Source organism: Linepithema humile, chromosome 7, assembly GCF_040581485.1.
Source record: "Linepithema humile isolate Giens D197 chromosome 7, Lhum_UNIL_v1.0, whole genome shotgun sequence".
NCBI classification, from domain to species: Eukaryota; Metazoa; Arthropoda; class Insecta; order Hymenoptera; family Formicidae; genus Linepithema; species Linepithema humile.
The window spans coordinates 22854709-22875881 of record NC_090134.1 but is presented as its reverse complement, the minus strand read 5'-3'; the positions used below and the strand labels follow the sequence as shown (position 1 = coordinate 22875881).

Sequence of the window (21173 nt, the reverse complement as noted above, 5' to 3'; positions counted from 1 at the left end):
CTTACCCTAGTTTTTACTTATTTATTAAAGGACACAAACGAAAATTATGGCAACATGTCTTCTTTATCTTTGCATAAAATCACAATAAAATTTTCAATACAATATTCCGGATAAATCTCCCATCGTGTGTATATATATCAATCAAGATTTGTTCGATTTGGTACGAGACTTTCCTATTAGAGGATTCTTATATTTACAAATCTGAGTTAACTGTTCGCGCAATTCGGCTTCTAATTTTACATACGTTCCACCTATTTCAAATATAATTTATTATTTACATAAATAATCAATCATTCATTTAATTCAATATGTAATTATTGCACAAATTGTATAAGAAACATACCGATAGGTTGCTTATTTTTGTAGCTATGCTGTTGCTTATAAGATTTCGTAAGCAAATTCTCCGTGACCGTTCTCTTCGTTAACAGAGCTATCATCTGCGCGGCAGCTCTTTCCTCAAAATCTCTCTGATTATCTTGATTGTGTCTTACATTCAAGTTACCGCTCCAACATCTACCGTTACTCCTAAACAATTAAAAATCACGTAAAAATCTCGTTGTGAACAGGCACTTCGTACCTCGAATCGACGCGATTCATTACTTGTGACTGTTCAAATACTTGGGCTGCAACGCGCATAATGTATTGGATTCCTCGCTGTAATACGATTCGTCGTCTACACTGCTGTCCTCGCACGCGGTCCCACCGTCATCCTCGTCGTCCTCGTCCGTGGTCGACGAAGTAGGAGACGAAACGTCGGTGGTTACGGAAATTTGTCGACGAAGCTTCTGCAAAGACTTTTGTGAATCTTGCGCCTGGAGCAATCGACGGAATCCCGAGCCTCCCCAAATTTTTCCTGTTTTTTTTTAAGAATAAAAATTTTTCTACGTTACAATAATTTATCCAATTTACACACAAGGTAGAGAAAGAGACATTAGACAACTTTTACCAAGCAGGCCAAGTTTCGCTCTCGGTGGCACGAGTTCTATGCCATTCCACCACATTGTATCTTTGCACACCAACTTGCCCGGGCGGAGAGACGGATCGCGCGTCACTAGTCGTGTGATTTTTTCTGGGAAGAAAAGCTGAGGCGGTTCGATAGTTATCACTTCTCTGTGCGCTGTCAGAATATTTAATATGTGTAATTCTTTCTCACTCTTTATGTCTGGCATGTGCTCCTAAAAACGAATATAAATAAAGCTGTTTATTCGCGAAAAAATGCACAATTTTCTCCACTTTCTACGATTAATTAAAATCTTTAATAAAATATTATAATGAGTCTTATGTGAATATGCGCTCTTTTATTTTTGTGCTAAGCTACTTTTTTGATAAAATAATTCTCTATATTTTTTCTCAGAATTTCTTTCAAACTTTGATATTTTTATACTCATTTTACCTATTTTATACATGTATATTTAATAATGAGAATTCTATTTTATCGCACACAATTATATAAGATACGTAATGTTGATACCAACTTTGTACCTGCATCCGCCTTGATTTGACAAAGCTTCAAATCTATAGGCACGTTGACTGCAACATGGATATCGTCCTAATGGAAAAGGCGTAGGCCTTTGCTGCTCGTTCACGAAGAATTGTGCAGGTTCTGGATGATAACAACACCAATCAATCTGATGTATTGGAAAGTACACGTTGCACTGCTGACAGAACAAGAAATGGCAATCTCCCCACAATCTCCAATAGACCTTGCGCCAAGAGCGTAATTCAGATCGTAAGGTAATAACGTAATCGTTCAATGTCCACGTCAAGTCTCTGTAAAGTAACCCAAGACATCTATGAATCTATTAAAAATATAATTATTCGCTGTTCTCTTCAAATTCGTGCAACTGTTCTCAATAAAATTTACTTTAATGACTTTTAGTTTGCTTTATTCTTCTCTTCATTCCCGCAAAAATATCAATGTTATATGAAAACGCATGTATGTACCTAACGTGTTTACTGTGCACAGCTCCCTTGTTGTCAATTTTCATTGCACTTGGAACACAAGGCACAAAATCGGAAATCGACTGTATAACATTCTTGTTGCACTTTCCGCATTTAAACAAGGTGGCTAATGAGCTATAATGTCCTTTCCTGTTATCCGGAGTGGCTTCCACTAGCGACATGATCAGTTTGCAGAACAGACGACTCTGAATTTTATCTTTCTTGTCCTTTAGTAGTTCAACATCTTCGTTGGTAAATAATTCTGCCAATCTGTCGACGATTATAAGCTTCAGTAAAATAGCGGAAGAGCGAAGATTTTAAAAAGTTATTTCTCACAGCATAAGAGGCACACTGTGACACACAATCAAAACTATAACATCAATGAAATATGCACGTACCTTGTGAGCAGATTATCGTCTAGACATGTTAAAATCGTGGATGTCTTCAAAATATCTGACATATTGTCATGGCAGTATTGAAGACAGTTCTCCAAAAGTGGTTCCATTTGTAGGAAGCAGGCGGATACCATAATCGGTATGACATTACTCGCCTCCAGAACTGGCCACTCTGACTTCTTTATAATATCCTTCTTCACCCATCTCATCAACCAGTCAAAAATAACGACATCACAATGTACCGATATGTCTATCTCGTCGAGTTTCTGTCCTGCTGTGACATCAGCAAAATAACACATCTTTTGTATAAGAAGTTTTTGCGGACATCTGAAGTTCTTTTTGATATTTTTATCTTCATCGCATACATGGATCTCCACTTCGTTCCTATAATAAAAAAAAATTATATTAATACCAGTTATTCCATTATTATTATTTCTATTACATTATTATTACTATTATTATTATAAAACAAATTTATAATATAAGAAACTAATCCAATTTTATTTATTAAAAACTTTTAACTTTATACTTTTAACTTTATACTTTTAACTTTATAAAATTAAAAAAAACTGAAATTACTTTTTTTTTACAAAAAAAGTTTGCTGTCTTTGATAAAACTTACTCTAAAGATTTCTTGTTTGCCTTATTCTTTTCCTTATCTCTTTCCTTGTGAATGACTACCACTTTATTGTCAACTATGTTACCCAATGAAGCACTTTTTTTAACATCTATAGTGGGAGCAGCAGATTTTTTTATAACAGGTTGTGACAGTGCAGACTTGGGAAGCATGTACGGCAAAACAGAGTCCAGTAATCCTTCATGCAAGACATCTCTTAGATTTTCCTTCATGATTTTTGCTAAACCATATTCACTTTCTTCCAAGTGCTCTTTAGACTGTTTTTCCTTTTGATTCTGGGCTTGGCTTTCCAACAATTGATTTACTTCTTTAACTGTCTCTGAACATTTATTAGAATTATCTTCTGCACTGTTAGATTCCTGCGTAGAGTCATTCTTATTGCATGTCTCGTTAATCTGAGTACTGCAAGATGTCACAGAAGATTGAGAGTTTATTGCATTCTCTGATGTACATGTTTCTTTGCTACTTATTGTTTGCAACAATAAATCTTGTATAGGATTAACATTCTTGTTTCCTTCTTCTTGAACATTGAGATTGTCATTACTTATTTTATTATCTTCACACTTTTCTAGATCTAAATTGATTCTTGTTAACTCATGCCAATCAATTTCGCTATTGGCACTCAGTACAGTGGCCAAACCTTCGAAACTATCATTAACTTGATACGCAGTTCTCATAAATTCGAAAAATGCTCCAATCGTTAATTTTGAGTGTTCGTCTTCCTGAAGACTTCGCAATCTCTCAGCTAAATTTAAAGTGTCTATTATTATTATTGTCATCCACAAACTTTTACTCTAATTATGATACAGCTCAATCCATTGCAATTATCGCAATCCATAGTGCAATTATTGTCGAGATTGTTTTTTCCTTTTTTTATATACATAAATATAGCATTAACGTGGTAACAAAAATGCAAAAATCATCAAAACATTTCTAAATAAAGGTGCAATATCCAGCGTCTAATTTCAATGCAATTTAGCATACCAGTGGGATCTATTATATACCTTCGTTAATCGTCGAAGCACATGATTTTAATACTGCATTTGCATTTAAAGCTACATTATTATTCTTATGCGACTCCATATCTTCAAGTGAAAGAATATCTCCGTTGCGATTTAATCTGCCTTTTTTTGTAGAGGTTATTGTGTATTATAAATAAATATTTCACACTGACATATTGTACTTCTCGACAGACAACTCTTATTATCGGAATTTATGAATTGCTTAGATAATAATAAAATATTGCCTGTAAAAATTATAACAACTGTCATATGAACTGTCATGGACTACATCAGCTGATAATCCAATGCATTATATGTTTGAAGAAAAACAGAACATGCGACAAATGTGCTGCTAATTATTTTATTAAATAATAATTATGTTAATTAAAGATAATTAAAGCTGATCATATCTTTCTACGTATATTTAATTCTGAAATATAGTTTTGATTTGTTAATGCTAATAAACGTTGTTAATATTAATCTTACTCATGGTAAAAAATAATCGTTATATATTGAAAGACGCGATAATGCGTCCTTTGGCCGTTGAAGTATGCTAAAATTAAACAAATTATACGAGTCAACGATAAATCAAACGTACTTTTTTTCAGTAGTACAAATCAACGGTAGTAATACGCCATTTTCTATCAAACTAGCAACATCGGCTCTTAGGGTCTTTAGATATACTCTACCGTGTCTGCATTCTACAACTTGTATATGCTCAATGATCGATGGTGTGTTCCGAAATATCGAACATATTTCCTCCCTAAAATATCTTTTTCCGTGACGACGGTTACAGTGGAGACGAGTTTTCCATGTATGTATGAATTATTTTTTAGAATTAAGAACAAATTAGAATATTCGTTCTCTTCATACGTCTAAAATAGGTATATAATATGTTCACTGATATGCAATTGCTTCTGGCTAAGTCTAGAAATACAAAATGTCAAGTCTATTGATCTTACGTGGGCCCACGCCACGTGCATTTTGTATCGCTTACTGCACGTTACACGTAAAAATTGTTTAAACAATACCGAGAAATTTTACATAAGAGCCTGCGATATTAGCTGAAACTAAAAATACAATATTCTTGTCAATTCAGTTGACTGGTATAAAAAGTAGTCAGAGATTTTTAGGTTAGGTTCTATTGCAGACTGATTCACAACTGCTGCATTTATATTTTATTTTATCGCTCAACTGTAATTAATTAATAGTTAATTTTTATTTTTAATAAGAAATTTCTTCTCTATTATTTATTTTTCAAATTAGCTCTATAGAATATAGCTTTTTTGTTAAACATATTGTAAATTTCGAATAATAAAGTATATAATCTTTCGTTGCAGATTAACACACCATCATGACCAACTCGAAGGGTTATAGACGTGGTACGAGAGACTTGTTCTCTCGCAAATTTCGTAAACATGGAACCATTCCCTTATCTACGTATATGAAGACGTATAAAGTCGGCGATATCGTTGACATCAAGGGCAATGGTGCTGTACAGAAAGGTATGCCGTACAAAGTCTACCATGGCAAGACTGGCCGTGTATTCAACGTAACGGCACATGCCTTGGGTGTAATTGTTAACAAGAGGGTGCGTGGACGTATCATCGCCAAGAGGATCAATGTACGCATCGAGCATCTAAGCCACTCCAAGTGCAGGGATGATTTCCTCAAGCGTGTCAAGGAGAACGAGAGGCTCAGGAAGGAGGCGAAGGAGAAGAGCATTCATGTCCAGCTCAAAAGGCAACCCGCTGAACCGTCTAAAGCACATATTGTATCAGGACGCGAAGCACCCATCTTACTCGCACCTGTCCCATATGAATTTATTGCTTAAATAAAATTTTGAAGATCAAAAATTGTCGTTTTTCCATATTATTACATAATGTAATTGAACAAGCAGAATAACTAACGTTCTTTCTTTTAAGAACAATATTATGTATACATTGGTTATTTTAATTTTAAGTCGTATGTTGCACATGCGCGTAACGTGACGAATAAAAGATATTCTCATAACAATATTTTTATTTTCAGTCATATTTTCTTTACATTTGTATAGAATCTGATAGTGTTTCCAACGTTTCCTTCTCTATTTCAATGGACACGTATGTTACTGCAATAACTGATAAATATAATTGTGTTCATTCTCTTCCAAAGATGGAGACTAGCTTCTTCGGACATAAATAAATATAACATTACATAAATTGCTCCCAGTTTTTCTCTCGACAAACACACAATCGGTGGTTCATATATAGACTAAAAATTCTATAAAATTTAGATAAATAACGAAACTACATTTTCTCTTTCTATATATTCTGGGAGCCAAAACATGATGAAATATTTCGTGTATCATTCTCATAAATAATCTGACATACCTATTAGAACATTCAAAAATTCACATGCACTGCGCACTTTGTTAAAATACGAAATTAGCATATAGGAGCGCTTAACTTCAATCGCTATTCATATTCAATTTTAACTACAATCTCGCGATTGATAGAAGAGAATATAACCAGTTTCAGAACTCTTCTGAATATCCGACGTAAGTCCATAAAAATCTTCTATAGTTGAAGCATCAATTTTCTAAAAGCCAAAAAGTTTAATCATATTTTTTTTTCTTTTTTTATAGACATAATTTAATGCCTGCATTGTATAAATAAGACATTAGATAGAAATACTTACGTCGACCATATCATCGTCAAAGAGCAACCAGAATCCATGACTTTTAACTATAGAAATGTAATGCCCCCGATTAGGCCCACTTCCGCAATGTATCACAACTGCCACCAAATCATACAAACGATCTGGGTTTACAGCATCATCACTCTGTAATTTAAAACAATTATCCATTGCTGTTAAGCACTGGAATAATTATTAATACAAAAAAAATTTGTATTTAATAAATAACGCTTATTTAAAAAAAAAAAAAAAAACTCACAGTATTGAAAAGTCTGAGCTCCAATGGGAAAACTACCCTGTGAGACACTTTTATGTGACGATTATACTGCTCCACATATTTAAACCTTTTCAGATGCAACGCTAGGATCATAGGTAACTTCTTGACTCTCATACGTTTCTGTAATTCGGAATAATTACATTTTGATAAGAGACTTATATAATTTGCTCAGTTCATGACGCTGAATAAAGTATGCATCGCTGCATCCTTAATACCTGAGCTTCCTGGTAACTGCTACAATGATCGCATTTGAATTTGTTGTCGCTACACAGGGTCTCTGTATTGGAGAAGCATCTGAGGCAGTGCGTGATCGAAGTATTTTGGTCTACATCGACTTGTAGATCAAAGAAGTCCTCGTCTTTGCTAGAAACAGTCTCACAGTTAAGGCAGCGCGTTTCCGAGGTCAGTATCCCTTGAAATATCTCGTGAACCCACGTGGGCTCCGGTGGCGATCCTCCAATGGCATCTCCCGCTCCACACTTTCCTCCAGCCGGCTTGCTCTGAGTTCTCTCCGCTGATATGTGAGATCACAATTGTGAATAAGGTATTACGAGTGCGATTAGAAGTGGCAGGCTGCTACTTACCCAGAATGATTTCATTTATGTGATTTATGAGAAAATTCAAGAACTCATGTGCATCTTGTTGCATGTAATTATCAAATTCCTCTGCAAAAAAAAGTATAAGTATACAAAAAGTTGGAGTGACATTATCGTAAAACAAACATTGCACCGACCTTTCTCTTTCCTCAATCTGGCGATAAACTTTTTTGGTGCTATAGACCCTACTTTTTTCTTCTGAGTTGCAATACTGTAAAATAAATCGGCTAGGCATGTTAGTAGTGTCTCTTTAGTTCGCTTATTTCTGGCCTTGTACTCTAGAACCTTCTCTCTGAATGGTCGACAAAAGTATAAAGCTTGCAATACTGAATTGCTATAGCAAGTGTTACCAAACTAGAAAATATATTTTTATTAAGAACTTTAAGTAGACAATGTAATATTTTAATTTTTGAAATAATCCCATCATATATGATGTTACACTTACATTGACTAAACCAAAATAATGTTCATTAGGCGGAAACTGATCAGAGCCAATATCTCTTTCTAATTGTGATATGTTTGCACCCTGAAATTATAAAAAAAATAACATGAAACACAAACATAATATTATATTTAATAATTGGTCACTAAAATAATTTATTTTGCAGATGCATAAAGAATATAAATAGAGTAAGATTTAATTTTTCTTGAATGACAGTAATATAATTATGATAGTGAATAATGCAACTTGAATGACAGTAATAAAATTATGATAGTGAATAATGCAACTTGTTAGCGGAAAAAAACATGCGAGCAATCATGAATTAAGTTCTACACATAAGTTCAGAGCTAGTTGACTGAGATTTCTAGATATGTCATTTTTAAACTAAAGGGATGTAAAATAATATATTTTTATAGTATACTGATCACATAACAGTGCTCACAAAAAGCCAGTCACAAAAATACGTAGTCACGTACACAAATAGAGTTAAAGCGATACGGCGATTGACGGATCGCTCGACTCGTATCTACGTATCTACAGGATCATTTTTCTGGGGAAGACCCATGAACGGGTACTCACCATTTTACGACTCAATAACTCGAGCGTGACACTGACAAGCACTCAGCACGGACTTTAGCAGCAGCATAAACTCCATCGTATCGTAACAGATACGAGATTTCGTTGATTAGTGCATTTCTACCGGGCGGAACATCGCCGCACTAGCTAACACAGCGCTTTTCCCCACGTGTTGTACGAAGGAAAAACGCCGCCACGACGTCACGTTCGCGTGCGATTTCGAGGATTTTCGATTGAAGATTGTTCGCGAAAGGAAGACCGCTTCGTGTGCGCATTCACTATCGCGACAAATTGGCTGAAACGCGAACGCAATTCCGTCGCACCTCTCACACCGTACAGATCTTCCGCAAGAGTAGTCAAAACGTACTATTCCCCTCCCGAGACCTTTTGTCAATTACGTCATAGAATTCTCGTTCAGATAGATGCGTCCGCAGTTGAGACACAATTACCAATGTATGTAGATAAGCGAACCATTCCGTTTAAAAAGTGAAGCCGAAAACATCATATGATAGCGCTTTAGCTGTCCTTCACTTAGGGACCCTAGAAGAGAAATAAAAATTAAAGGACGCGATTAGGCGTTTTCTGGCCGTCCTTCAATCTTCATGTTGTTTTCTAAACATAACTCCGGTTTTTTTACATTTTTGACAGATTGTTGTTAATTTTGCGATACAAACATGTTACGAATATTCGGTGCGAATCCCAAATGTCCTCTTAGCTGCCACTTTTATTTGGCGGTAAATTTCAACCATCTGTTTCCGTTATAAGATAATTTTATGCGAGAGCAAAATGTTTCCTACTTACACAAGTTTTGTTATTTGTTGCAATATAGAATTACATAATCTTGTATCTATTAAGATTTATAGGAATGTCTTTTTGCAGTGTGTGAGAGTTTCAACAGATAGCAATAAAGAATTTTCTGAAAAACTAGCAGATGGTCCACAGTTTGAGGACTTCCTAAGGGATAGTGAGATTAAAGAGTACGATGGAAAATTAAAATTGGAGAAAGGTGAATCAGGACGACTGAGGCTACCACCATGGCTGAAAACAGAGATACCTGTGGGCAAGAGTTACAGCAAGATAAAAGCACAGTTAAGGCAATTGCGATTGAGCACAGTATGCGAAGAAGCCAGATGTCCAAATATTGGAGAATGCTGGGGCGGAGGTAGTCACGGTACAGCAACTGCCACTATAATGGTTTGTGAAACACTTTGCACACTTGCATTTGATTTCACATTAAGACTAAAATAAATCTGAACATTGATTCAGTCGGTGTTAAATTTACCGAGCTAACAAAACCTTAAAATATTTATCTTGCTCGATCATGCGCTACGCTTAAAATAAATCCTGGTGATATTAGATATTAGACTTCTACAGAAGGAGTTTTATTAAAATTGTGTAAAGATAATTATTTATTGCAGTTAATGGGAGATACATGTACTCGTGGTTGTCGATTCTGCTCTGTCAAAACCGCACGTACACCACCATCATTAGATGTGGAAGAGCCGGTTAATACTGCTAGTGCAATAGCAGACTGGGGCTTGGACTATGTTGTTCTAACATCTGTGGATCGAGATGGTCAGTCGTATAGATTATTTTCACAAATTTTGTACTCATATGTACTCATAGATCATAATTAAATGTATACCAATCATTTCAGATTTGAAAGATGGTGGAGCCAGTCACATTGCATCCACTGTTAAGGAAATAAAAAAGAGGTACTTTACTTGTGAAAGATGTTTATCTTTTATTTATTGGAATAAAGTTGGCAATTTTTTCATTTTAAAGCAATTGCTTAGATATGGCAGTATAGAAATGCTTCTTTATTTCATCATAGAAGCAGTATCCTAGTGGAATGTTTGGTGCCAGACTTCAGAGGGGATGAAGATTGCGTAGCTACAATTGTAAACTCTGATTTGGATGTATTTGCACATAATATCGAAACCGTGGAGCGTCTAACTCCTTTTGTTCGAGATAGACGCGCTCGATACAGGTATATATATATATATATATATTCATGTGTCTTTTATATTTAATCTTATCCTTCTTTAAATTCTAATTAAACCATCATTCTTATCATACAGACAATCACTGGCTGTACTGAAGGCAGCTAAGAAGTTCAATCCCGATTTAATCACGAAATCGTCAATAATGCTTGGCCTGGGTGAAACCGATGAGGAAGTTGAACAGACTATGCAGGATCTGAGGGACGTCGGTGTGGATGCTTTAACTTTGGGACAATATATGCAACCTACCAAGAGGCATTTAAAAGTGATCGAATATGTAACACCTGAAAAATTTAAAGCGTGGGAAAGCAGAGGAAATCAGTTGGGTTTCTTATATACTGCCAGTGGTCCATTAGTACGATCATCATATAAAGCCGGAGAATATTTCTTGACTAATATACTAAAGCAACGGCAAAAACAACATATTGATGATTCTGCATCATAAAGGAACCAAAGATATAGTCGTGTAAAGATCGTTTAGTCGAAAAATATTACAGAAAATTAATATGTATATATATGTATATATAATTCAAATTACTGTGTGTGTACAGTAATGAATTTGAATTATATTTTATGAAAATAAATTCATAATGTAATTATATGCATGAGCTGAACAATTATATGCTATTGTAAATGGATCGATAATAAATATTCCTTCGTTTAGCCATTGTTGCAAAACGTTGAGATATTCAATAATAAAATGCAGTTTTAATCTTTATATAAATTGTATGGAATAAAGTTTACATTACTATTTAATCAGTATCCATGGCAATAGCAACTTGAGGGTCCGCAGGACCCTCATCAGCGGGTGGATCTTGCGGAGGCCTACTGTCATCTTGTGTAGCTGGCTCCGTGGGCTTTCCGCGTTTATCGTCTCCTTCGATCTGGGACAAGTAAGTAGCTGTTGTGGTCTCGTCGAGGATAGCGAAATCGTAATCCTTTCCTACTATCGAAATCGATACGTTCTGAAATGTAAGTCGATGAGATTTAACATATTTTCCAATCAAAATTTAATATAATTTTTATATTACTTTTTTTGAAATAAAATCTGAAAAAATACATAATTAAAATTAAAATTGCTGGATCAATCGTACCTTCACTGATAAATCAACTTCATTGGGTAAGGTGTCACGTAACGCTCTGAGGCCATGCTTTACCAGTTCGTCAAGATCGCACGACAAAAATTCATTCAAGTGTTTTTCTAAGTACGTTCTCGCACTTTGAGAGCGAGATCCTATAGCCATCGCTTTGCAATCAAAATAATTCGCCGATGGACATGTTTGATATATGTGCGGTCCTTGATCCTAAAAAAATAATTATATTGTTAGAGAAACGTATTCAACATACAATAAATTACTAACGTGATAATTTTCAGTAAATTCTCACATCATATCCCGCTACGAGTAACCCAACGCCATACGGACGTCTATCGTATCTCTGAGTACACGTTTGCATCTTGTTTCCCAAAGAGGCAATCAAACGGCCCACGGGTAATACATCATCATGGGCATACTTATAGTTCAAGCATTCAGTTCGCATATAACGACTGTAAATAACAATTTGCTGTGATAAGTTATAAGTTAATAAATAATACATCATTAAAAAAAATTATCCTAAAGTTGTAAAGACAAAAGCATGTTTTGTTATGCATCTCTGCATATAACAGCAAACATATAAAAATTAACAAATAATATACCTCAATATTCTCGCATCAGCAGTTAATCCTGAGATACTGATTCCCATATGCTTGTCTATTGGTATGATCTTCTTTTGGTGAGCTGATAGCTCTGACGACGCTCTTTTCAATGCGATAAGAACAGCATGTTTCTTGTTCTTAAGGCCCACAGTGGCTGAACCTAGCTTCACAGCTTCCATGGCGTATTCTACTTGATGTAAACGTCCTTGCGGGCTCCATACTGTCACATCACTGTCGTATTGATTGCGGAACTAAAAAACAAAATATATTCAGTTAACAGATTAAAAATTTTCTTGCATTAAGTAAAAATTATACCAAGTTGATGCATTTTTAGCTCTATCTTCTACTAAAAATATTTACTTTTATCTCATATTATTATTTTTACATTTATCATAATCATTGCAATACTTAACCTCTCAGTATCATTTTACATGCGAAAGATAAAGTTTCATTAACATATACATCTAATATTCACATGTTTCGATTATTAATAAAAGAAATATTAATATGTTCTACAATTATTATTACATTCCACTATATCTGTACGAATAACCAAAATACATAACAATTTTGACATGACACATCAATTTTCACAATAATGTAATTGAACAAATAAAAAAGTTCGCTTAAGAGATAACACAATAAGAATTAATTAATTAAATACGTACCATTTTTATTAGCGATTTCTTTTAAATAAAGAGAAACAGAGAACAAGCAATATTACTTGCAAAAGTATGCGGCTCCACACAAACTTAACTGTCATGCAGTGGTATGGCTATAGATGTGTTATTTCGCTCATCTTCATGAAACGCTTGTAAAGGCTGATTCACATGAATAAACTACTATATAAAACATATTTCAATGTATATTTCGCGTAATCGCTAAAGAAAGAAGCACACAAATAGAATAGAGAATAGAGAATAGAAAAAAAAAACAAAAAATCCAAAAATAAAAAATAATATATTTGACATTTGAACAGAAATATATATTGCGCATAAAAAAGAAACTCATTTTATCGATTGTTGAAAAGCACATTCTTATATGTTTAATAATAAACTGTACAGATGACGCGATAATCAAGTATAAAACTTTTTAACCTCCAATATATACAGTTCACAATGGGTTCAAAAGAGAAGATAAATCTACAATTAACCGAGAAAGGAAAACAAGTATATTTATTCGAAAAATAGAGTTATTCTACGCTGACAAAAGAATAAAAAGATAAAATTTATAGGTAACATTCCGAGTAGAAAGTAATAAATACAGATACATACTTGAAATTATTGTTATTATTACTTCATAAATATATTTAGCTGGTCTAATAAAATTGCTTGAACTTATTGAAATATTTTTACGCAAATATTATTTCTCGATCAAAGAATTTTCAAGCAAGAAAGTATAATTAGGTTGGAAACGCATGTATGTTGAATGACATGGAAACAGATAACACACATAATATCAATAAAATAACTTTCATTGTAAAAAAAACTCTTTTCCAGAGCTATTTCTCTCAATATCTTAAATCTTATCATATTCGTAATCGCGTTGGTATTTACAAGTATCATTCACCCTACCGTCCAACATTTCCAGGCCACGCATCTCTCCCCCCCATCAGCTGACATTGGTAATTCAAACATGCAGTCATATGCTCGTCACGCGCAAAGGGCGTACACACCCGATCGCTTTAACTCTCAATATTGACAAAGAGAAATATTTCATATTCGAGAAAGTTTGGGACGATATTTTGCGATAAATATATACAATTGTTTAAAATATTTCGCGACCAGACAGAAAATTCAGGCGGAAAACGCATGTCACGCGCTTAGGACGACGAATCATGCGCGCTTGTAAGGCCAATCGGAGTCTGCGACGTCAGACGATAAGGATAAGACACGGCGTACGATTAGTCCTAGTCAAGTTCCGCCGGCCAATCGCGATGCGACTGACGCGACATGCCGCGGCGCGACGATTGCCTTCCTCTTGCTCGTTGATCGCTCGTCACTCATCACATGACCCGCGCCACAGTAGTCCGGTAGGCCATATTTGACAGTGGCCCACTAGTTTAGCGACGTGAGTGACGTGAGGATCGCTCAGCGTTCGACGTTCCGTGCGACGATCGAGCAACCTGTAAATACACATCCCGCGATCGACTCAATCGCTGCCGACACCCGACAGATTCAGCCACAATGAGTTCGGAAGAGGGAGCACCGATATACTCGCCGTTTTTCGGCGTTATGGGCGCCGCCTGTGCCATCATATTTTCTGGTGAGCTTTCGACTCTGCTCTTCGCCGCCACCTCGTGATCTCGCTCGCTCGACGCATCGACGATGAACGAGACCGCGAGATGCTCGTACCTTGTCTTCGCGACTCGCGATTGCTCATCACCGTGTCCAGACTTATGCGGCCGATATATTCGTCTCCACGCCATTTTCTCGAGCGGCGTAAAGACAGACGAAAATCGGTGTGCGAACAGCGCGCGGCGCGCACGGAATTATCGATCCCCGGTGAGAGAACGCGGGGGAGCATTTACCACGGGGTGTTCGCGCGAGACCGAGACTCGCAGCGCGTTCCGACGTCATGTGGTTGCGAGACGCGCGTGACGAACACTCTCGCTGGCCGATGGCGAAACTGCGTGAAATTTCGAACGCTCGTCTTATCGCGATCGGCCCCCCTCGTCGAAATCGTCGATTCTCATCTTTCGCTTCATCTTTTCCTTTAATTCCATTCCATTCCGCCTTCGTCGCATTCGTCTTCTCCGAGTCTTTACGCGAATATCTCTTCCGTGTCGCGAATTTCGCAATTGGAAAAGCGCGATCCAAGTCGCGTCTGTATTCTTGGGCAAAAGAGCGCTTTTATTCGCATTCGCGGATTGCCACCGCGGCCGGACCGGGCACAGCTATTTCGTAATGCTGACCTCGAACGTGCGCGGCAGCGGCACACCGCTAGAATTTTACAAGTCTCGGAAAAGCGACGGATATATGGTCAGACGGACGGATAGACAGATAGATGGGCAGGCAGACAGACGGAGACGGAATAATCGGGCGGGCGTGCGCCTCGTGCGTGTCACGAGACGCGTTTCCCCCGCACGGCGCGGCAGCGATCTGTCCTCTTTACTTGTACTTTCTGCACTTGTTATTTCTTAGTTTCTTTTTTTATCTAAATTTCGATATCGGTGTCAAATTGATCGGCTTTCGTTTTCCTTTTTCTTTTTTTTCTTTTTTTCTTTTTTCCGCGGAATAAGAACACATTTCAATTTAGAACACGTAAGAAAGTGACGGGAGAGATCGCTTTTTTCACGAAACGAACGTGTTCGGCGCGCGTATTGATTTGCAATTAATGATTTTCCCGAATTCGCGGTAAACGATGACCCGTGGGAGCCGCTGCGAGCGTCGCTTACGGGAAGATCAATACCGAATACGCGTCTTGAAGGGTTTTTCTCAATGGAAAACACGCGTGTCGGCTTGAGATTGTATCGCTCCACAATCGAGAATCTCGTTCCTCGCGTTCCCCGAAACGCATCGATCGGAGCCATCGATCACCGTCCCCGAGGCCGCCACGATTGAATTCTCTCGCCTCACCCGTCTCTCTCGAATTACTTTACGACTGCACCGGTGAAATATAAATTGATTCCGCTGATTCGGTAATTGTGCTTGGTTTACATGTGTCAGATGCGAGTCGAATTGCATGTTGCTCGTTCACTCTTTCTCTTTGCAAAGCGCAAAGTATAAAAGGCGAAACGAGAATTAGCAAGACTCTTATTTTGATCTCCAACGTAAATCGAGTACATAACTACTAGAATCAACTGACACGAGAGCGTTCGATACGTTTATTTATACATGATAAGGTACATATGGTCTTGTACGATAAGGTACATATGTTTGCAGCATAATCGTTAAATGGCCGATTAAATGGTTGTGGTCAGCGTAAATTAAGATATTGTTTAAATTGAAATCATTTTCGAAGGTATATCGCGGAGAAAACTGCACAATCGCCATTCACAAGGCCACGCCCCCCTACTCACTGGGATGGGACTTGTACGATTGTCATGTGACTGCCAACGTGAGAATCATGTGACTGTAATTTCCAGGATGGGCTGGGTGGCCGTGCGGCTACCTGTCGCTGTCGCATTTTGCAGAAATTTTACAAAGAATTTTACGCGGATCTCGACGGAATTGCATGCACGCGATTTGCGTATTCGAAAAAAAATGACCCCGGGATGAAAATTATTTTCGTCGCTTCTCCGTTGAGACCGTCACACAATAGGCTCGATCGATAATCCTCGTGCACGCTTACAGTTAAAACCGCCAAGAACTGTACAGTGTGTTTGGAAAATACGCGGCATGATTTTATACGATTTGTTTTCCGAGAACATTTCTCCGTGATTTACCTTCGAAAATGACGAAAAGTTCATCCGCACCGAAATTATGCTTACTAACGACAGATTTGTCGCACACCGGTCGACAAGTAGATTGTAATATCATATATTACGCGTTAAATGTTGAATAAATGCCGATCAAATATCACGTTCGTTAACAAATTTCTATTAAATGTTTAATGAACAAAAGAAACGAAAAGAAAGACAATGTTAACGATGTTATATTATAATATATATATAATTGATGTCAAATCTTTTTTATTACACTAAATATGTCAAAAGTTAGGGAAATGATTGTTGTAACAACCAACATTTTTTTACTTTGTATCTTACAATTTGTGTGCTGTGAATATTAAATTGTACAATAAAACATGACACGCACAATGTAAGTTTGCGACGAATCTGCTCACCTGTTGTCATTGTATAATTAAGTATTAATTTAACTTTACAGCTCTGGGAGCAGCATATGGCACGGCGAAAGCTGGTACAGGAATCGCAGCGATGTCCGTCATGAGGCCAGAATTAATCATGAAATCCATCATTCCTGTTGTCATGGCAGGTATCATTGCCATTTACGGTCTTGTAGTGGCCGTTCTCATTTCTGGCTCTCTTGAGAAAGCCCCTGGTTATGACCTGTATACGTACGTATCTACATTGTATGATTCTGCTACTCGCACTTAGATCTGTGTATAAACATAATGGCACATGGAGCTCTTTACAATGTAATTATAGTTAAAAACCATGATATCACTAATTGTTAGCGAGGAAAGCGACTCTGTGACTAAGGATGTTTGTTTTGATTATTAGGGGTTTCACCCATTTGGGTGCTGGTTTAGCTGTAGGCTTCTCCGGTCTAGCAGCCGGTTTCGCTATCGGTATCGTCGGTGATGCCGGTGTAAGAGGTACCGCTCAGCAACCACGTCTCTTCGTCGGTATGATCTTGATCCTGATTTTCGCCGAGGTATTGGGTCTCTACGGTCTCATCGTCGCCATCTACTTGTACACCAAGTAAACGGTCAGTAGCGGCATACTACTACCTGCCACGGCTCCATGCAAGACATGTCGCCTGCAACCAACAGCGCTCCCCGACTACTATTATATTACAAAACTTGTTTCAACATTTTACTTAATCACGTTACTCCATGCATACCTATCTAACTTACCATCTCGGCTCATCTCTGCGCGGCCCCCTTCCCCCTCTGTAATATCGTACTAAAAAGAAATCGATCTACATGTATTTAGCGTCCGAGCATTTAACCACATCACGCATTGTTCATCATACACCATCACATAATTATATCAAAGGTGCTGCGATTGAGAGATGCGCTCGATTTTTTCCCATGTCGCGAGATTGACGCGCGACGGCGCATTTCGACGCTGCGAATACATGAAGAAAAAAATGTATAGCACATAAGAAAAAGAAATGGAGAATAACAGTCGATAGGGGAAGTACGTGTGCATCTTGTAGAGAGATCTATCGTGTTAAACCCATTGTCGAACATTTCTCTTTCACTGTATAGTAATCATTTGTAGCTTAGTACAACATTGAATTATCAAGTTAAAGTAATCGGCTCTACTGAGTGTATAAAGGAAAACATGTTATTGATAAAAGAAAATATTTAGCACAATTATATATATATAAATATATATATTAAATGCAACCGCGAAACGGCAGGTACGCGAGTAGGCATTACGCGAGGAAGCGAAAAAAAACTTTAAAGAGACGAAATTATATCATCGGGATAGAAATATGTAAGTGTAAGCGACACGCGAATCGCGCGTGGTAAAACGGCGTAATATAACAAAGCGCGAGCGAAAGAGAGAGAGAGAGAGAGAGAGAGAAAGAGAGAAAATGAGATTTTGCGGATAAGATCTGGCGCAGATAACGATTGTGCTGATGAGAAATTAATAGACGAAGAATATGGATGAAACTTTAGTAAAAAAAAAAAGAAAAAAAAAGAGAAGTATGAATGCGAGTAGTTGATCAACAGGAGGTACACACGAATAGTATTAAGTCAATTGAGAGGCTGCTGGACGCGGCGGGATTTCACATTTTCACAGTTATTCATGGACAACGATACGTGAGAAAAACAAAAAAAAAAGATCCGTCTAACCGAGTTGTCAAAGCCGCAAAGGCCAGCGGTCGACAACCGATTAGCCGAGCAATTTTATTCGGTCCCATAATAATTAATTCCACGGAGATCAACCGTGTCGTGTGTCAATGGAGTAACGGGTATGTGAAGCTTGTGTAAAACTAACAAAACACACCGTATGTACCAGTAGACAGATACACACAGATACCACACAAACACACGATGGCGAAATCGATTGATTACCTAAGAAAAGAGATGGTATTATGCATACGATAAATAACGACATGTAAACAAAGGATAATAATTTGTACATTCCATGTTAAGTTCGTTCAGTACAGGCGAGCGGGCGTTTGGCGATAGTGACCAAATTTTCTCGATATCGCAGCCCACGCTGCGTCGCGTGCTTCGCGATCGAAATTTCACCGGTCGATCACGCACACTTTGTATGGGGCAACAGCAGGGGCAGCAGCAGGGGCAGAAGACAACGCGTCGCGAGTACTATCCGGGGGCGGGTGGGATTGTCACATTTGGGAGCTGACAATCGTACCGTTCGTGCGCGTACAGCCACCACCTTCCTCTCCACAGTCGTGTCACGTTCGAATACAAGAAAAACAGGGGGAAAAAAAACTCGGAACGCCCGCTTGCCATTTTTTGATTGCGCAGTATTTTCTATCTAAGAAAGAAGCTCAACGTATAAGTGCATTTTCGACGAAGCGAGAGATTAGTGTCGTAATCGAGATGATGGTCGAATTGATAAAACATTTATCAGTTGAAAGAACGCAGATTAACAACACGCGTCTGAAAACATTTGCTTTCGCCTTGAAAATGCGCCTATATTTCACGATACCGGAAAAAATACAATAGTCACTCGACGTCTAAAACAAAGAACGGGACAAGATGCGCGAACATGGAAGAGAAATTATAATTTTAATCAGCGCGTTACTAAACGGAAGAAGGAAAATAATGCATGAGTGTGCCGGGGAGCGGTGGTGGTGGTGGTTTGTTCACTTTTTTTTTTTTTTTTTTTTTCTGGTTCTTTGTAACGGGAGCGATCTTCATCGTCACTTTACGCTTGAGGAAAGAAAAATGCAGGCACATTGAACGCAAAGATATAATCGCCTTTAGTATCTTTTCTCCCAGTATCCCTGTTTTTCTCCTGTCTACGATATTTTAATAATGTAACACTGAAACCAAATTACTGAGACAAAAATGCGAATCCAGGATTCAATTATAGTTGTTTGCGCGCGTGTGATGTATATATACAATACCACCACAATGCTTCACGCTATGATAATTACAATTTAGGCTAGATTAGGTAAGGTATTGTTGTATACCAAAACCTCGTGTAGCTGAGTGAACGGTAATTGTTCAAATATATATGACGTGTAAGAGAGAGAGAGAGAGAGAGAGAGAGAGAGAGAGAGTGAATGAGAATGAGAGAATGAGAGAGAGAGAGAGAGAGAGAGAAAGCTAAATGGCAGAGGAAGCAGAGAAACCGCTATCAACGCCGCTGCCGCCGCCCCCTCCCCGCCCTCGCCTCCCCAACAACCCCCACAACTCTATTATCTTCCAGTGTTACTAATAGACTCACTGTTGAGCGCGAAAAAGTGATACTGATCGATTATGATTATTTATGTTATAATTCGTCCTCGATGTTACAGAAAAATCGTGTTTAATAAAAATTTCATTTGGACAAAAAAAAGGAACACCGTATCAGTACTCACTTAACCAGAGTTTCACCTGGAATCATGAAGTGCCTGGTCCAAAATCGAGCGGCTCAAATTCTAATAACAGATACTTCAGAATCGAAATGAAGAAAGTATTGTGGAGAAAGTTGTGCGAGGAAAAGCCTCAAGTTAAAATTGGACTATCCAAAATTAATCGAAGAATGCTGAGAAAATTATATAATTAAAATTGAAATTGATCCGCGAAAAGATTGTTATTTTCATTCGTTGATTGTGCAAAAATTGTGCCACGTCGTTATTTTCGTTGAAAGAAGATTGGCCTCAAGTTGGCTCCGGATAATCCTGTTGTTGGAATTTAATCCGCTTATTCCGGGGCACTCTGCTGCACATGACGCAACATACAAGTACAGTAGAGAATAGCCGAATGCATGCCGAATGAATTTGATATCCATTTTTATCACTGCCATTCAGCCGGAAAACCAAACGGTATACACACGCGCTGCTTACTACACACCACCAGAATACACATATTCTGCTGCGACTTTTTTGCGATTATATTTTATAATAGTTACCAGTAACACGATGTAGCGTAAATGTTCTGCGTTCATTCACGTATCAGTCCAACAAAGAAAAGCAAAAAAAGGCAAAAACAAAAAATTATGGACATTCTGATGCGAACACGCGAGATATTAGCTGCGTTTCTCACGATGTTTCTATTTTGATTTCTTCAAAAGTGAAAATAAAATGTGAACTTTGTCCATTCGAATCGTGATACTTGTA

At 37.5% G+C, this 21173-nt stretch overlaps 6 protein-coding genes across 9 annotated transcripts; 3 read left to right on the top strand and 3 right to left on the bottom strand.

Annotated features, from left to right (window-relative positions):
• Positions 1-44: 44 nt before the first annotated feature.
• On the bottom strand, positions 45-4529 carry LOC105673511 (SANT and BTB domain regulator of class switch recombination). Of its 2 annotated transcripts, none has more exons than XM_067358732.1 (9): positions 3978-4529; positions 2959-3718; positions 2340-2720; positions 1945-2211; positions 1476-1770; positions 947-1175; positions 601-853; positions 344-525; positions 45-251 (listed from the first exon to the last, which is right to left on the bottom strand). In XM_067358732.1, the coding sequence occupies exons 1-9, from the start codon at positions 4054-4056 to the stop codon at positions 142-144; spliced, it is 2556 nt and encodes an 851-aa protein (XP_067214833.1). In that variant the 5' UTR covers positions 4057-4529; the 3' UTR covers positions 45-141. The 2 variants fall into 2 exon arrangements, with proteins under 2 accessions (XP_067214833.1, XP_012224607.1); XM_012369184.2 differs by having other exon boundaries at positions 619-853.
• A 109-nt stretch (positions 4530-4638) lies between these two features.
• RpL21 (ribosomal protein L21) lies at positions 4639-5830 on the top strand. 2 transcript variants are annotated; one of them, XM_012369193.2, is made up of 2 exons: positions 4639-4788; positions 5315-5830. In XM_012369193.2, the coding sequence occupies exon 2, from the start codon at positions 5329-5331 to the stop codon at positions 5806-5808; it is 480 nt and encodes a 159-aa protein (XP_012224616.1). In that variant the 5' UTR covers positions 4639-4788; positions 5315-5328; the 3' UTR covers positions 5809-5830. The 2 variants fall into 2 exon arrangements, with proteins under 2 accessions (XP_012224616.1, XP_067214855.1); XM_067358754.1 differs by lacking the exon at positions 4639-4788 and adding an exon at positions 4835-4858.
• A 148-nt stretch (positions 5831-5978) lies between these two features.
• On the bottom strand, positions 5979-8951 carry Usp12-46 (Ubiquitin-specific protease 12/46). Of its 2 annotated transcripts, none has more exons than XM_012369188.2 (8): positions 8545-8951; positions 7969-8049; positions 7661-7877; positions 7512-7592; positions 7143-7441; positions 6910-7047; positions 6654-6833; positions 5979-6554 (listed from the first exon to the last, which is right to left on the bottom strand). In XM_012369188.2, the coding sequence occupies exons 1-8, from the start codon at positions 8545-8547 to the stop codon at positions 6447-6449; spliced, it is 1107 nt and encodes a 368-aa protein (XP_012224611.1). In that variant the 5' UTR covers positions 8548-8951; the 3' UTR covers positions 5979-6446. The 2 variants fall into 2 exon arrangements, with proteins under 2 accessions (XP_012224611.1, XP_012224612.1); XM_012369189.2 differs by having other exon boundaries at positions 6654-6797; positions 8545-8948.
• A 147-nt stretch (positions 8952-9098) lies between these two features.
• Las (lipoyl synthase, mitochondrial) lies at positions 9099-11245 on the top strand. The gene is made up of 6 exons (XM_012369186.2): positions 9099-9275; positions 9421-9735; positions 9960-10116; positions 10199-10256; positions 10376-10531; positions 10623-11245. Exons 1-6 carry the CDS (start codon positions 9216-9218, stop codon positions 10987-10989), a joined length of 1113 nt encoding a protein of 370 aa, XP_012224609.2. The 5' UTR covers positions 9099-9215; the 3' UTR covers positions 10990-11245.
• Positions 11233-13410, bottom strand: Prosalpha6 (Proteasome alpha6 subunit). The gene is made up of 5 exons (XM_012369191.2): positions 12909-13410; positions 12241-12491; positions 11931-12090; positions 11639-11848; positions 11233-11509 (listed from the first exon to the last, which is right to left on the bottom strand). The coding sequence occupies exons 1-5, from the start codon at positions 12909-12911 to the stop codon at positions 11297-11299; spliced, it is 837 nt and encodes a 278-aa protein (XP_012224614.2). The 5' UTR covers positions 12912-13410; the 3' UTR covers positions 11233-11296.
• Positions 13411-14214: 804 nt separating this feature from the next.
• On the top strand, positions 14215-21159 carry LOC105673519 (V-type proton ATPase 16 kDa proteolipid subunit c). Its single transcript, XM_012369194.2, has 3 exons — positions 14215-14505; positions 17067-17256; positions 17423-21159. Exons 1-3 carry the CDS (start codon positions 14427-14429, stop codon positions 17625-17627), a joined length of 474 nt encoding a protein of 157 aa, XP_012224617.1. The 5' UTR covers positions 14215-14426; the 3' UTR covers positions 17628-21159.
• The last annotated feature ends 14 nt before the right edge of the window (positions 21160-21173 follow it).

What these genes read in the sequence shown, in the direction of transcription:
- LOC105673511 (XM_067358732.1), bottom strand. Translation starts at nt 4,056, where the DNA reads ATGGAGTCGCATAAGAATAATAATGTAGCTTTAAATGCAAATGCAGTA. An exon ending in AAGGCGGATGCAGGTACAAA is followed by an intron (nt 1,176 to 1,475) that starts GTTGGTATCAAC and finishes ATTCGTTTTTAG; the next exon opens with GAGCACATGCCAGACATAAA. An exon ending in CAAAAATAAGCAACCTATCG is followed by an intron (nt 252 to 343) that starts GTATGTTTCTTA and finishes TATTTGAAATAG; the next exon opens with GTGGAACGTATGTAAAATTA.
- RpL21 (XM_012369193.2), top strand. Translation starts at nt 5,329, where the DNA reads ATGACCAACTCGAAGGGTTATAGACGTGGTACGAGAGACTTGTTCTCT.
- Usp12-46 (XM_012369188.2), bottom strand. An exon ending in CATAAATGAAATCATTCTGG is followed by an intron (nt 7,442 to 7,511) that starts GTAAGTAGCAGC and finishes CTCACATATCAG; the next exon opens with CGGAGAGAACTCAGAGCAAG. An exon ending in GCAGTTACCAGGAAGCTCAG is followed by an intron (nt 7,048 to 7,142) that starts GTATTAAGGATG and finishes TCCGAATTACAG; the next exon opens with AAACGTATGAGAGTCAAGAA.
- Las (XM_012369186.2), top strand. Translation starts at nt 9,216, where the DNA reads ATGTTACGAATATTCGGTGCGAATCCCAAATGTCCTCTTAGCTGCCAC. An exon ending in CAGCAACTGCCACTATAATG is followed by an intron (nt 9,736 to 9,959) that starts GTTTGTGAAACA and finishes TATTTATTGCAG; the next exon opens with TTAATGGGAGATACATGTAC. An exon ending in GTTAAGGAAATAAAAAAGAG is followed by an intron (nt 10,257 to 10,375) that starts GTACTTTACTTG and finishes ATTTCATCATAG; the next exon opens with AAGCAGTATCCTAGTGGAAT.
- Prosalpha6 (XM_012369191.2), bottom strand. An exon ending in GCTGATGCGAGAATATTGAG is followed by an intron (nt 12,091 to 12,240) that starts GTATATTATTTG and finishes TGTTATTTACAG; the next exon opens with TCGTTATATGCGAACTGAAT. An exon ending in AAGTTGATTTATCAGTGAAG is followed by an intron (nt 11,510 to 11,638) that starts GTACGATTGATC and finishes CTTACATTTCAG; the next exon opens with AACGTATCGATTTCGATAGT.
- LOC105673519 (XM_012369194.2), top strand. Translation starts at nt 14,427, where the DNA reads ATGAGTTCGGAAGAGGGAGCACCGATATACTCGCCGTTTTTCGGCGTT. An exon ending in CTGTGCCATCATATTTTCTG is followed by an intron (nt 14,506 to 17,066) that starts GTGAGCTTTCGA and finishes TTAACTTTACAG; the next exon opens with CTCTGGGAGCAGCATATGGC. An exon ending in CCTGGTTATGACCTGTATAC is followed by an intron (nt 17,257 to 17,422) that starts GTACGTATCTAC and finishes TTTGATTATTAG; the next exon opens with GGGTTTCACCCATTTGGGTG.